At 39.6% G+C, this 15,587-nt stretch overlaps 1 protein-coding gene across 1 annotated transcript in view; it reads left to right on the top strand.

The window, feature by feature from the left end:
- MYH8 (myosin, heavy chain 8, skeletal muscle, perinatal) overlaps positions 1-15,587 on the top strand; it is a 31,257-nt gene that overhangs the window by 14,242 nt on the left and 1,428 nt on the right. Inside the window, exons 17-38 of the mRNA XM_011973185.1 lie at positions 649-736; positions 821-938; positions 1,281-1,404; positions 1,501-1,637; positions 3,417-3,672; positions 5,733-5,975; positions 6,067-6,243; positions 6,324-6,469; positions 6,557-6,647; positions 6,737-7,126; positions 7,540-7,666; positions 8,301-8,419; positions 8,547-8,743; positions 10,203-10,386; positions 10,471-10,636; positions 10,753-10,877; positions 11,772-12,080; positions 12,764-12,967; positions 14,102-14,227; positions 14,314-14,484; positions 14,669-14,773; positions 15,330-15,425. Of these exons, the coding sequence (XP_011828575.1) occupies positions 649-736; positions 821-938; positions 1,281-1,404; positions 1,501-1,637; positions 3,417-3,672; positions 5,733-5,975; positions 6,067-6,243; positions 6,324-6,469; positions 6,557-6,647; positions 6,737-7,126; positions 7,540-7,666; positions 8,301-8,419; positions 8,547-8,743; positions 10,203-10,386; positions 10,471-10,636; positions 10,753-10,877; positions 11,772-12,080; positions 12,764-12,967; positions 14,102-14,227; positions 14,314-14,484; positions 14,669-14,773; positions 15,330-15,425 (3,699 nt within the window). The remainder of the gene's footprint in view (positions 1-648; positions 737-820; positions 939-1,280; positions 1,405-1,500; positions 1,638-3,416; positions 3,673-5,732; positions 5,976-6,066; positions 6,244-6,323; positions 6,470-6,556; positions 6,648-6,736; positions 7,127-7,539; positions 7,667-8,300; positions 8,420-8,546; positions 8,744-10,202; positions 10,387-10,470; positions 10,637-10,752; positions 10,878-11,771; positions 12,081-12,763; positions 12,968-14,101; positions 14,228-14,313; positions 14,485-14,668; positions 14,774-15,329; positions 15,426-15,587) is intronic.

The following is a 15,587-nucleotide window of genomic DNA, read 5'->3' as shown; positions in this document are numbered from 1 at the left end:
GACCTCGTGATCCACCCACCTCGGCCTCCCAAAGTGCTGGGATTACAGGCGTGAGCCACCATGCCCAGCCAGTTTCACAGTTTTAGACTCTGCAAAAACCAAAACAAAACCAGAGGTTAAGAGGTCCCAGGGAATAATACACTCAAGGAAGGAAAGGCAAAAGTTAGGACAATTGCTAACTTAGGTTACCACTGTAAACTGCTACTGTGAAAATTATTAGCACTGAGAGAGACGAAAGAGACCCCACAAACAATCTCACCTATTCTCAGATAATGTCCAGAGAAACAAAAGGGATTTTATAGAGTCAGGTAGCTCATTAGTAGCATAGCAAGGCCATCACTTTTTGTCTCGTGATTCTCCGCTGAGAACCTTTCCTTGTGAATCACAAGGTTACTGAATTGCAATTTGTTTATGAGACAGATCCCTGGTGTTACAAAGGAATACCCTGGAGATGTGCATTCCTTCCAAGCACTTTGGCCTTCTTGTTATTTGGCAGGCTAGAACTCTTGAGACCCTCAAAATACAGAGCAACTGAAGCCTCACAGATGCATGCCTAGTAAAGGACTGTCAAGGTTCATTCCACACAATTACAAAAAAACGACCTGAAATAGAACTTTTTCATCAAGTCCTTTCTGTCTGGTTTTCTAGGAAAATCTAAATAAATTGATGACGAATCTGAGGAGCACACACCCTCACTTCGTACGGTGTATCATTCCCAATGAAACCAAAACTCCTGGTAAGACACAGAGAGTGAAATAACCAAACAGGCACAGGGTTGAAAATCAAATGCCCAGGAATAAGTACTGTTCTATATTTTTAGGGGCAATGGAACATGAACTTGTGTTGCACCAGCTGAGGTGTAATGGTGTGCTGGAAGGCATCCGCATCTGTAGAAAAGGATTCCCAAGCAGAATCTTATACGGTGATTTTAAACAAAGGTCAGTCTTCTTTGTTGTATTTCATTAATACTGTGAATATTTTACCATCTTAATTGTGTCCTCTGTGCATTTTGTTTCATATATCCTCAGTATATATTAAAAAATTAAGAGGTCGAATAATATAGTCTTGTGGTAGTAGGATAACACAACAGGTTAGAAGGATAACAGGAAGCCGGCATGCAACAGAAAATCATATTGTTTTACTATCTGTCCTCAAAGGACAGTTGGATTTTCTACTTTTATTTCTACTCTCAGATTTTTGTTGATATTTCTTTTTGGTGTCATTTTTGTTGGCATATGGTCACATTTTCCTAACCATTCCTTCTTTGTTTAACTGAGCAGATACAAGGTTTTAAATGCAAGTGCTATTCCAGAGGGACAGTTCATTGACAGCAAGAAGGCTTCTGAGAAACTTCTTGCTTCTATTGACATTGATCATACTCAATATAAATTTGGACATACCAAGGTATATTGTTATTTATTTACACCCGATCCAAGTACCTTCTGCCATTTCTGTGTCTCCTGCAGTATGGGGATGATTTGTGACTGTCTCTTTCTCCAGGTTTTCTTCAAAGCTGGCCTCCTGGGTCTTCTGGAAGAAATGAGAGATGAAAAATTGGCCCAGATTATAACAAGAACACAAGCTGTCTGTAGGGGATTCCTAATGAGGGTAGAATATCAGAAGATGTTGCAAAGGAGGTAACAACCATGCAGAATATCAGAGTTATAAGGTCCCTTAAGGACTATCAATCAGTCTTCTTCATTCATTAATTATTTCGTTTTGTGGCTAATAGTTCCTCTCACCCAATTCAGAACTCACTGCTACAACACAGCAGCCTTTGCTTCAGCTCTCACAATTGGATTCCCTTCAAAACTTCTCTCCTACCTCCAGCCATCTCACATCCAGCCACAAGAGTAGTTTGCAGTAAACAGTATTTTCATCAAGCCAGTTGCTTGCTTGCCTGCCAAGGCCCTCTCTATTCCCCACCTCATCTATCATTTCCAACCACATAGCCTTTTCCAGCCAGGCTAAACAATTTGCTTATCTACTATTCTCTCATTTGCTTATCTCCTTATCTCATCTCTCCCCTCAACCTAATTTATCTGTTTACCAATTTAAAACTTTAATTTCCCTTTTCTGTAACTAACCTCACCCAGTTTGTCTACCCAACACTACTGCATTCCCTCTACTTACACACACACTGTGCATTCATTTTTCTCATCTGTACTAATTCGGGCCTGCACTGGAAGTGTTCCTGAGTCTTTCCCATGTGTGAACATTATGGTCTGTGTCAAGGTATCTGTTTTCACAGAGTTACAAGTCTTAAAAATTGGACCTATAGGCCGGGTGCGGTGGCTCACGCCTGTAATCCCAGCACTTTGGGAGGCCGAGACGGGTGGATCACAAGGTCAGGAGATCGAGACCATCCTGGCTAACACGGTGAAACCCCGTCTCTACTAAATATACAAAAAATTAGCTGGGCAAAGTGGCGGGCGCCTGTAGTCCCAGCTACTCTGAGGACTGCCAGCTAGGCTGAGGCAGGAGAATGGCATGAATCCGGGAGGCAGAGCTTGCAGTGAGCCGAGATCGCACCACTGCACTCCAGCCTGGGCAATAGAGCAAGACTCCATCCGCCCCCCCGAAAAAAAAAAATTGGACCTATAGAGATGGAATTTCCATTTTAACAAGCTTGAAGAAACAGACACATTGCTACAAGGTAGTCAAACCTAGCCAGTCGATGGCTATAGTTTGCAGTAGGGGTACCTTTTATTACTATTTTTCACTTTATTTCAATAAAATAAATTTTAGAGCTCAACAGAGGCTGAATGCCTCGCAAATATTAACAATCCAATTAATCAGTTAAGACTGAGGCACTTGAAAGAATTTGAGATAAGCCAGTGTATTATCTGAAGAAGCTAGCAAAAAAAGTTTATAGAGTGAATAATTCAGTGTTGTTCAAAATAAGAGGAGCAGCTTCAAGGAAGAGATGACAAACCATATGCTCAGTTTAGGTGGGCAATTCAGAAAGCAACCTATGCCACTTCACAGTTCTCATCCGTATGTCCACAGACAGGCAGCACAATCAACATGCAATCGTCACGCCCACCTCAAATCACTAATACTGTCGTGTGTCAAATGGCATGTGCTGATCTTACATTCAAAATATTCACCCCTAAAGGCACTTTCTTTGCTACTTTCATAGGGACTGAGAACACAGAAGATCTGCTCAATATGAACAGCACTCAATTAGCAAAGTGGTTATACTGAGGGCTACTGACCATGAGTGTGAGCGTGAGAATGTGTGTACACGTGTGTGTGTGTGTGTGTGTGTATGTAAAGCCAGAATATAATATGTAGAGAATGTGACATATTTATTTGTGGGGGGCATTCATTAAAAGGGAAATCTGTGTGTGATAAGTAACAATAACATTTCCTCTAATGGATCAGTCTACACTGATATTTTCACGTCATCGCAGAGAAGCACTTTTCTGCATCCAGTATAATGTCCGTGCCTTCATGAACGTCAAGCACTGGCCCTGGATGAAACTGTTCTTCAAGATTAAGCCCCTCCTCAAGAGTGCGGAGACAGAGAAAGAGATGGCCACCATGAAGGAAGAATTCCAGAAAACAAAAGATGAACTTGCCAAGTCAGAGGCAAAAAGGAAGGAGTTAGAGGAAAAAATGGTCACTCTCTTAAAAGAGAAAAATGACCTGCAACTCCAGGTTCAATCTGTGAGTACTCCATATACTGAATGCACCATGTTACTGAAGCTTTTCTGAAACACACATACACTGGATTTACAAATGATCTCTACTTGAAAATCTCAAGTTGCTGTTTTTAATACCTTATTTATCTTTCAATATTCTATGAGGAAGAAAAGCCACAATTATTTCCAAGTTACAATGGGAAAAGGAAAGATTGAAGAATTTGTTTAAATAGTATCACAACATTTAACAGCCATGAAGGAAGTAGCTTAAAGCCAACCCCCACAAGTCTCAGACAAATATTTTACCCCTTTACCTGGGCTACTTTAGCCCAGCATTAAAAGTACAGCCCTATTTTAAACACAAGTCTATGAGATGTATTTAAATTCAAACTTATTTCTCTCTGTATCTCCTTTCCCCAACCCCCAAGATTTAGCCAATAAGTCCCCATTATATTCCATTTAAATGTTTTTTAAAACTCAAGAACAAAACGAACACTGGGAAATTAAAAAATATTCCCCAGGCCAAGGTAACCTAATAAATTAGGGACTGGACTGATCTTTATTTGAATACTGTCATTAGTCACTTATAAAAACTTTATTGAGCTATATAGTTTCTGAGAATTACACTTTCTCATACATTCTAAAATTCATTTTGATAATTATAGGAGGAGGGGAGAGGGCCACAAATGAGATGGACAAAGCAAATGTGGCGTAACTTAGCAACTGGTGAATCTAGGTTCATAACATATCACTGTTCATTCTATTTTTTTTTTCCTAACTTGACATATGGGTTTGAAAATTTGCAAAATTTCAGGGGCTCAACATAGACTTTCCATATTAACCAGATTTAGAAGGGAATAGGAAAATAAAACCAAACAAAAACACAAAAGCAGAAAGGGCTAAGAACAGTTCATCGATCTTTCCTGAACTAGAACTGTCCTGGGAAGAAGAACCTCTAGCCTAGTCAATGGTACAATTCTCTGAAAATTATGTTGCAGTTTAGGCCTATTGCCCATGTTGTGTATAAAAATAAAACAACGAAACCACAAAACTTAAAGAACATTTCTGTTACACTGGTGAAAGCTGAATATAGACTATACATTAGATAATACTACTATATCAGTGATAATATTTTCATTTGTAATAACAGCATCGTAGTTACATAGGAGAATGTTCATGTCCTTAGGAGCGACATGCTAAAATATCATATCTGCCATTTACTTTCAAATGATTTAGAAGAGTGTGTATGTGTGTGTGCGCATGTGCATATATGTGTCTATGTGTGTGTTTAGAGAGAGAAAAAAACAGTAAAATGCTAAAAATGCGAGGATTTAGGTAAATGGTATATGGCAGTTTATTGTATTATTCATACGGCTATTCTGTAAGTTTAACAGTTTTCAAAATAAAAGTTAGGGTAAAAGTTCCAAAAAATAAAATTTATCTTAAGACTAATGGGTAATTCTTTACATGGAAATGTAAATTTTCAACAATTATAGCACCATATGAACTATCAGGAAGGTTTTAGTATATTAAAAAATACTACATGGAAATGTATTTAAGTTGTTTTTCTTCTTTTTCTTTTTTCAATACAGCCTAGCAATTAGTGGTTTGAGGGGGACAGGGAATGATCAAAACCAAAACTAACCAATTTAACTAAATCAAAATCTTTAAATATTACATTTGAAAAGCTCTTGGCAATCATTTATTCGAACCATATATACATGAGAATAAAAGGAATAAAGCAATTTGCCCAAAGTCATACATATGGAAGCAACATTGGGACAAGAACCCAGGCTTCCTTTTGCCTGATTTAGAGGTCTTTCCACTCTTCTACAAATTATTTTTTAAATAGACAATAGCTCCAATCCAATAACTTTGCAAACTAGTTTGCTTCTAAAACTATAATCTCACTTCTAATAAGCTGCATTTCTCCAGACCATGTAATAATGTTCGATTCAATTAAATTTATATTCATACTGAAAAATTCAACAGACTTCAATAAAACACTATTATTTTTGTGCAAAAAAAAAAAACCAAGTTTCAAAATAAGTAACACTCTAAGTATCTGAATGAATCTCTCCACAGGAAGCAGATAGCTTGGCGGATGCAGAGGAAAGGTGTGAGCAACTGATTAAAAACAAAATCCAACTTGAGGCCAAAATCAAAGAGGTGACTGAAAGAGCTGAGGAGGAGGAAGAGATCAATGCTGAGCTGACAGCCAAGAAGAGGAAACTGGAGGATGAATGTTCAGAACTCAAGAAAGACATTGATGACCTTGAGCTGACACTGGCCAAGGTTGAGAAGGAGAAACATGCCACAGAGAACAAGGTATCAATCATATTCTACAATACTGTATAGAAGTTCTGCCACCAACTAAATTGCTTTATAGGAGAAATAATCTCTTTCTTAACCTTTGTAGGTGAAAAATCTTACAGAAGAGATGGCGGGCCTGGATGAAACCATTGCAAAACTGTCCAAGGAGAAGAAGGCTCTCCAAGAGGCCCACCAGCAGACCCTGGATGACCTGCAGGCAGAGGAGGACAAAGTGAACACCCTGGCCAAAGCTAAAACCAAGCTAGAACAGCAAGTGGATGATGTAAGCACATTTTAAATATCCTTTTGAAAGATTTTTTTTTAATATACTTTCAATTTTTACCATATTTACTTTCTTATTAGCTTGAAGGGTCTCTGGAACAAGAAAAGAAGCTTCGAATGGATCTAGAAAGAGCAAAGAGGAAACTGGAGGGTGACCTCAAATTGGCCCAAGAATCCACAATGGATATAGAAAACGACAAACAGCAACTTGATGAAAAGCTTAAAAAGTAGGAGGTTTTTAGAAAAAAAACTTCTATGTGATATCATCTTTCAATTCATATGAGTATTAATACGTCTTGTTCTTCTGTCTAAAGGAAAGAATTTGAAATTAGCAATTTGATAAGCAAAATTGAAGACGAGCAAGCTGTAGAAATTCAACTACAGAAGAAAATCAAAGAGTTGCAGGTGAGTCATCTCACCTCCAGTTTTTCTGCACACCAAAAAAACACTGAAGTTGAGATGAGTTTATGTTTATGTGCTTCTTTCATTCCCAGGCCCGCATTGAGGAGCTGGAGGAAGAAATCGAGGCAGAGCGGGCCTCCCGGGCCAAGGCAGAGAAGCAGCGCTCTGACCTCTCCCGGGAACTGGAGGAGATCAGCGAGAGGCTGGAAGAAGCCGGTGGGGCCACTTCTGCTCAGGTGGAATTGAACAAGAAGCGGGAGGCTGAGTTTCAGAAACTGCGCAGGGACCTGGAGGAGGCCACTCTGCAGCATGAAGCTATGGCGGCTGCTCTTCGGAAAAAGCACGCAGACAGTGTGGCCGAGCTTGGGGAGCAGATTGACAACCTGCAGCGGGTCAAACAGAAGCTGGAGAAGGAGAAGAGTGAGCTGAAGATGGAGATTGATGACCTTAGCAGTAACGCAGAGGCCATTTCCAAAGCCAAGGTACCCAATACTGTCTCTAAATGAAGGTAATCATCTATAAGAACACCCACTGTTCTCTATCACTAAACATTGTTTGCAGGCATTTTTCAGGACTACTTAAATATTTTCTAACCTAATATATCCCATTCTATGGTATTTTTTTAATGCTGGTTATGATCTATTAAGATGATTTCAAAATCCACTTTAAGCAAGTGTCAATATCATTGGAATAAATGGTCTCCCAAAATAACTAGTTTAGGCACATTATGCACTCACCATGCCTAAATTATTGCACGTTTCACAGAGTTGACGTCCTAACTTTCTACTCACACTTAGACATGAATTTATTTACTCTACAAGTATTTTAAGAATCAAGTTTTAACTTTTTTTTATTGCATTCAATGTCTCATCTTTCATTGCTACATATCCTGTAGGGGAACCTGGAAAAGATGTGCCGCGCTCTAGAAGACCAAGTGAGTGAGCTCAAGACCAAGGAAGAGGAGCAGCAGCGGCTGATCAATGACCTCACAGCACAGAGAGCGCGTCTGCAGACAGAAGCAGGTAAAGACATCTTCTCTGGGTCCCAAAACCATGGACTAAATAAAAAGGATTCTAGGGGTTCTAATAAACAGCAACATTCCCACTTTAGAGAAAGATAAACAAATGATCAGAGTTTGCTGAGAAGATCAAAAAGGAAAGAAAGCAAGACTGAGCAGACAAGTTTACTTACAACACTCTCATGGCAATGTTGCTTTTAAATCTCCGGTTCTAACCAGTTCTATAAAAATACTTAGAAGCAGATGATGTGTAGATTAAACACATCACACACAGACACACACACACAGGTTGAGTATCCCTAATCTGAAAATCAAAAATCTGAAATGCTCCAAAAGTCAAAACTGAGGGCTGGCATGATGTCCAAATGAAATGCTCACTGCAGCATTTCAGATTTTAGATTTTCGGATAAGGGATGCTGAACTGGTAAGTGTAATGCTAATATTTTAAAATCAAACAAAAATCTGAAATCTGAAACACTTCTGGTCCCAAGCATTTCAGGTAAGGAATATACAGCTTGTGTGTGTATATATATATACACACACACACATACATATATATATATGCATACATATAAATATAAAAGGTTTAGACTTATTTTTATGCCAGTAAAAAATTCCCTTACCTCTATTATTCCTAGGTGAATATTCTCGACAATTAGATGAGAAAGATGCTTTAGTCTCTCAACTTTCAAGGAGCAAGCAAGCGTCTACTCAGCAGATTGAAGAGCTGAAACGTCAACTAGAGGAAGAAACTAAAGTGAGTTTTGCCAAAGATTTTTTTGACTAACCAAATCTAAACCTGCCCAGTTAGGCTCTACTTGGGATGTGTACGTTGAATATCACTGAATACATGAATTTATGTCACTGAACTGCTACTTCTGCAGGCCAAGAACGCCCTGGCGCACGCCCTGCAGTCCTCCCGCCATGACTGTGACCTGCTGCGGGAACAGTATGAGGAGGAGCAGGAAGGCAAAGCTGAACTGCAGAGGGCGCTGTCCAAGGCCAACAGTGAGGTTGCTCAGTGGAGGACCAAATACGAGACAGACGCCATTCAGCGCACAGAGGAGCTGGAGGAGGCCAAGTATGTGTTGTGAACTCTAGAAAAGGAACTCCCAGAAGCAGCTGTGATATTTATGATGATGATAACATAACAATAGCAAAAGCTAACATTTATTGAGTGCATACTGTGTCAAGTATTTTTTATATATATATGTGTATATCAGCTTATTTATCTTCATAACAATATTATATTGGTATCATTATTCTAATCCCCATTTTACAGATGAGGAAGTTGAGGCTATAAGATGTTAACCAACTAACCCAAAGGTATCTGCTTAATAAATGATACAGCTGGGTTTGGAGCCTGTCATTCTGATTCCACAGCCCACCTTCTTAAGCATTGAGTAGAAGACATACCTCTTAAAACTCACATTGGAGGCCACCAAACCATATATAATGTTTAGGGTTTGGCCTAAATAAAGCCTTAGTCTGCATATAGAGCAATGGAGACCTTCAAGTAGATCTCCTTGGGCATCAAGTCAAAGGTTTTTCTCTACCATAAGGATGTGTACTTGGCACACAACTGAAAATGAACTGAGAATGCAGAGAATTCAGGAGGGGGAAAAAAAACAAAAAAAAAAACCCTGCCTTTGTTTAAACTGCATGAATTGTCCTGATTTATCTATGAATTTCTTTCCCTGGAGAGACTGTCCAAATACAATGATTAGAAGAAACTGGCTATTCTCTAGGGAAAAGAATACATAAAATGGAATGGAAAGTCTGAGAAAGCAAATGAATATGCTCAGTATATTTCTGGCCAGTAAAACATCTAGTTAACCTCAAATCCATATTGGAGTCAGAATGAATATATAAGTCAAACAACAAGATTGTCCTGGCTAATAATTTTCCACAGTTACACTCAATCAGAAGTCTTAAAAATCCCGAGTTACTTAGGTAGTAAGGCACATACGACGACAGCACCAACAGCAGCCTCTAAGAATTCTATAACATTCCAAGGACTTGTTTCCAACTCTTCACCACTTTGGACCTTTCCAAACAGTTTACCAATCTAGAAAGCAGTTCTGGCTGCCACCATTTTGAAAATCATATGCTATTTGCCAGTATAGAAACAGGACTGTGGCCAGGCGCAGTGGCTCACACCTGTAATCCCAGCACTTTGGGAGGCCAAGGTGGGCGGATCACCTAAGGTCAGGAGTTCAAGACCAGCTTGGCCAATATATAGTGAAACCCTGTCTCTATTTAAAAAAAAAAATACAAAAATTAGCTGGGCATGGTGGTGCATGCCTGAAATCCCAGCTATTTGGGAAGCTGAAGCAGGAGAATCGCTTGAACCCAGGAGGTTGCAGTGAGCCGAGATGGCGCCACCGCACTTCAGCCTGGCGACAGAGCGAGACTCCGTCTCTTAAAAAAGAAACAAAAGAAAAGAAACAGGACTGTGAAAAGGGACCAAGGAGGTTATCACTTTGCTTCTTTTGCTTCTGGTCTTGGCCATTCTCCTGAGTGCCTGGCTAACTTTTCAGGAAGAAATTGGCCCAGCGCCTGCAAGAAGCGGAGGAACATGTAGAAGCTGTGAACGCCAAATGTGCTTCCCTTGAAAAGACAAAGCAGCGGCTTCAGAATGAAGTTGAAGACCTCATGCTTGATGTGGAAAGGTCTAATGCAGCCTGTGCAGCTCTTGATAAGAAGCAAAGGAACTTTGACAAGGTGGCCCAGACTGCTTAAACTTTAAGAGCGTTTTACTTGGTCTTCCTTTCTCCTTGGATCAACTCATGATTTATTGCTTTTCAGGTCCTATCAGAATGGAAACAGAAGTATGAGGAAACTCAGGCTGAACTTGAGGCCTCCCAGAAGGAGGCCTGTTCTCTTAGCACCGAGCTGTTCAAGGTGAAGAATGCCTACGAGGAATCCCTGGATCAACTCGAAACGCTAAGAAGAGAAAATAAGAACTTGCAACGTGAGTCCTCACAGTCTTCCCAGTCCTCACAGTCCTCCCTACCCCATATATCCCTGGGAGGACCTTGCCATGTTGCCATCTTTCTGACCATTTCTCTCCTGTCTGTTCAACCACAGAGGAGATTTCTGACCTCACTGAGCAGATTGCAGAGGGAGGAAAGCAAATTCACGAATTGGAAAAAATAAAGAAGCAAGTAGAACAAGAGAAATGTGAAATTCAGGCTGCTTTAGAGGAAGCAGAGGTACATATTACCTTGTATTATGTTATGGAAAAACAAAGACAAACATCAGTTAAAAAAAAACAAAGTGGGGCTAGCGACAATTTAAACTTACAGGATCTTTATGAAGGGCAACTTGGCAATAGTTATCAAAAATCCTTAAAAATGTAAATACTCTGACCCGTCAATTCTATTTCTAAGATTTTATCACCCAAAAAAAGTCAACTGGAGTAAAGCTTTAAGACAAAGATGTCCAATCTAAGAACAAACGTAAGCAAATTACAGAACAGCTATATGATGAAATTTTACATAGCCACTAAATATGACTATTTTGGAAAGATATTTTATGGTAGACAGTATTTTAAAGACACAAATTTGCATATACAATATAATTTTGATTATGCAAAAATATATAGAAGTAGGAAAAAGGACTTGAAAAAACTACACCACATTAAAATGTTTATCTCTTGCTGGGGGACCAACAGTTAGTTTTTCCTTTGTTTTTATGTATTGCCCTCACATTATACAATGCACATTTATTATGTAATCAGAAAAAAATTAGCATATTTTAAAACTGATAATTTCTAGACTCGGGGTTAGTATGTTCCACAAGAACATTTTCATTTCTAAAACAGATTGAGAGTTTATATTTACTATACATGAATTTAATTATATAATTTTATTAGTACTAATATGAATAATATTTGTATAGCACAAAGCGCCTTCATTGCAGAGCTGCTCTAAATAATCTGTCACTGAATAAACAAAATAATGATTTACCTAGAAGACTGCCAGAACTACTGTATTATACTTTGTAAAATTAGACAAACTGATACTGACAAGAGTTTGGCTCACAAGGGAATATACTCCAAATACTCAGGCTCTTCTCCATTATTAATCGACAACCGTTTTGTTAAGGCATCTCTTGAACATGAAGAAGGAAAGATTCTGCGTATCCAGCTTGAGTTAAACCAAGTCAAGTCTGAAGTTGATAGAAAAATTGCAGAAAAAGATGAGGAAATTGACCAGCTGAAGAGAAATCACACTAGAGTCGTGGAGACAATGCAGAGCACGCTGGATGCAGAGATTAGAAGCAGAAATGATGCTCTGAGAGTCAAGAAGAAAATGGAAGGAGATCTGAATGAAATGGAAATCCAGCTGAATCATGCCAATCGCTTAGCTGCAGAGAGTTTAAGGAACTACAGGAACACCCAAGGAATCCTGAAGGTAAATGGGTCCACATTTGCCTCCCAGATGAAGCAGGGAAAGTACCTGTCTTCCATTTCCCAAACACCTTGCTAAACCATCCTTTTTTTCTCTTAACAAATTTTACAGCTGACAGCACAAAGATAACTGAACTAAATACACATAGAACGTATTATTTTTAAGAAAATGTTATGTAGAAGATCAAACAAATGCCTAGGCATTACAATATGATATGAAAGCAAGTGAACAGACTAGGGCACCAGACAGGCCTGAGGTTGAGTCTTAGTTTTGTCATTTACTAGCTGCCTGATTTTAAGCAAGTTACTTAACCTCTCAGAACCTCTGTTCCTTCTTCAAAGTAAGAATGAAACTCCCCACCTCACCGAGTTACTGTGAAGATCAAATGAAATAACAGATGCCAAGTCCTGGAGAGAGCATATGGAAACTGCTCCACAAATGACAGACATTAGTGACTCACACATGACACAATAACCAGTTAATGGCAGAAACAGAACAACAATCTGTGTCTCCTGATAATTCTCTCTCACCCTAAGCAAATGACCTAACCATACTCAGATGCAGTCAAATGACAGGCAGAGGTCATCTTCTGTTCCTGGCGCCAGTACAATCTCCCAGTTCATCTCCTGGGATCTTCAAATCCCCTTCAGAACACCTAAAGCCTTTTTCTGTTTTTCACTTAACAGGAAACCCAGCTCCACCTAGATGATGCTCTCCGGGGCCAAGAAGACCTGAAGGAACAGCTGGCAATCATAGAGCGCAGGGCCAACCTGCTGCAGGCTGAGATCGAGGAGCTGCGGGCCACTCTGGAGCAGACAGAGAGGAGCAGGAAAATCGCCGAACAGGAGCTCCTGGATGCCAGTGAGCGTGTCCAGCTCCTGCACACCCAGGTGAGACCCTCACATCAAACAAATGCTGGTGTACTGGTAGGGGGATGCATTAGAATTATCACATGAAAGTACTCAATTTGTATAAATATGTGTACCAGCTCCTCCACGCCCAGGTGAGACCCTCACATCAAACAAATGCTGGTGTACTGGTAGGGCGATGCATTAGAATTATAACATGAAAGTACTCCATTTGTATAAATACGTGTATGTAAACAAGGATGGGGGATATGCTCAAAAATACTCATTGCCATTATCTAAGGGTAATTAGATTATGGGTGATTTTTGTTTGTTTGTTTTTTGGTGTGTATTCCTGTTTCCTTCTTGGGGTTTCTATGCCCCCTCCCCAAAAAAGCTATTACTTTTTTATTTAAAAATAAGGTTTGGCTATTTAGATTATTTTGGAAATCATGAGGTAGAATAATATTGAATAAAGATACCTGCTACCTCCAAAATCTGAAAATGTTCCATGCAGTGTTTCTCATCGGTAGCACTTAAGCATTTAGCACTGCTGTGTTCACTGTCCCCATGCCTTACAGCACATTTAGCATTCCTGACTTGCCCAGGCATTAAATGCAGTAGCACCCCCTAGTCATTTTGACAACCAAAAATATCTGCCCCTAAACATTTTCAAATACCCATTGAGACAATATTGCTTCTCTCTGAGAAACACTGAGTTGAAATCTTAAGAATATGTTTTCAGAAGACAAAATTCAGTGCTCTCCAAGGGAACAAATCATGAAAATTCAGAGAGAATAGATTCTACTAAGCAAGAAATTCTCAGTGCCTGCCACTCACAAAACGAATGTATCCTTTTCTATTTCCAACCTTCCAGAGAGAGAGTAACTAGTGATGTCTGACTGAAATATAATTAAAAGAACAATTAACTAATGTATGCCAATAAAGGCATTCTCAAACCTCAGAAGTCCTTATACATAAATCAGATGAACACTGGGGAAGTTGGGGGAAAGGAGTTCCTACCTTGCAAATAATTAACATTTGCCACTGAACAAATAATTAAAGTTTAGTGAAATGTTGCCAACAGATCCCCTGCATGAACCAACAAGTAAGACACCTGTAAAATCCCAAGAGGGCAAATGACAAATGTTGTAAATTTCCACTGACTACTTTTAACAGAATACCAGCCTCATCAACACCAAGAAGAAATTAGAAAATGACGTTTCTCAACTCCAAAGTGAAGTGGAGGAAGTAATCCAAGAATCACGCAATGCAGAAGAGAAAGCCAAGAAGGCCATCACTGATGTAAGATGAACATTTGTCTTACTGACATGCATATGCTACCTGCTATCATCAAGTTTCATTACTTTATTAATTTATTTCCTAAATAGGCTGCCATGATGGCTGAGGAGCTAAAGAAGGAACAGGACACCAGCGCCCACCTGGAGCGGATGAAGAAGAACCTGGAGCAGACAGTGAAGGACCTGCAGCACCGTCTAGATGAGGCCGAGCAGCTGGCACTGAAGGGTGGGAAGAAGCAGATCCAGAAACTGGAGGCCAGGGTGGGTGTCTCAATCTCTCTAAATCTGGGAAGGGAAAAAGGGCACGCTCTCTACCCTTCTCTCTTCCTACACAAGACTCCCATCCTGTCCTGGAGCTGGGAACACCCACCCCATGCCTTCAGTAGGTCTTGGGCTAATTAACATCCCCCAAGACTGACTGTGTAAGTATTTTTCTTGGCTACAGGTACGTGAGCTTGAAGGAGAGGTTGAAAATGAACAGAAACGTAATGCAGAGGCTGTTAAAGGTCTACGGAAACATGAGCGACGAGTAAAAGAACTCACCTACCAGGTAAAGGGAATAGCCTTCCAGAATATCCGGTCTTCCTGCCCAGAAGGAAATTGAAAACCTTATGACTATTTATTTATATGCGACTCACAAACAAATATGCATTCACTTGGTACATATAAGGCATAAAGACAGTTGCTTATCACAGACCTATACTAAAACTTCGGGAGGCCTTCAGATTTCTAAAGTTTAGAAAATAGCATGAGAGTAAAGAACACAGATTTTAAAGACAGATAAACTGGGTATTAGTCCTAGTTTGGCCTCTCCTGCTTGTTGAACTTAATACTCTAAACCTCAGTTTCTTCACCTGTAAAATAGGGATAACAGCATCTATTTTCCAGGATAGGGAGGTAAGGATTAGAGAAGATGTGTGCAATTCTCTAATACAGGGCCTGAACACTGGAAACATTTAACAAGAGTTAATTTTATGAAGAAAATCGCAGAGTTGATCAGGTTTACCCTAGGCCCACCTGCTATCATGCCAAATGATTTTATTTTAGTGCCCAGAGTAGCCTAATGTCTTTGGAATGAATGCAGATGATTTTTTTCAAACTTTCAGACTGAAGAAGATCGCAAGAATGTTCTCAGGCTGCAGGACTTGGTAGATAAATTACAGGCGAAGGTGAAATCATACAAGAGACTAGCTGAGGAGGCTGTAAGTATCTTTAAGCCCTTGAGGAAAGAAGGAAATTTCTTTTGCCGTAGAAAATGTTTTAAAAGAATCCATCAATAAGAAAGAAGATGCAATGAAAGTGAAAATCTGCCACTCATATTTTAAGAGGGATGATTTTATAAATATGAATTTCTCCCCCCCCCC

Source organism: Mandrillus leucophaeus, unplaced genomic scaffold, assembly GCF_000951045.1.
Source record: "Mandrillus leucophaeus isolate KB7577 unplaced genomic scaffold, Mleu.le_1.0 Scaffold135, whole genome shotgun sequence".
Classification (NCBI taxonomy): domain Eukaryota; kingdom Metazoa; phylum Chordata; class Mammalia; order Primates; family Cercopithecidae; genus Mandrillus; species Mandrillus leucophaeus.
This window is presented reverse-complemented; position numbering and strand designations above follow the sequence as displayed.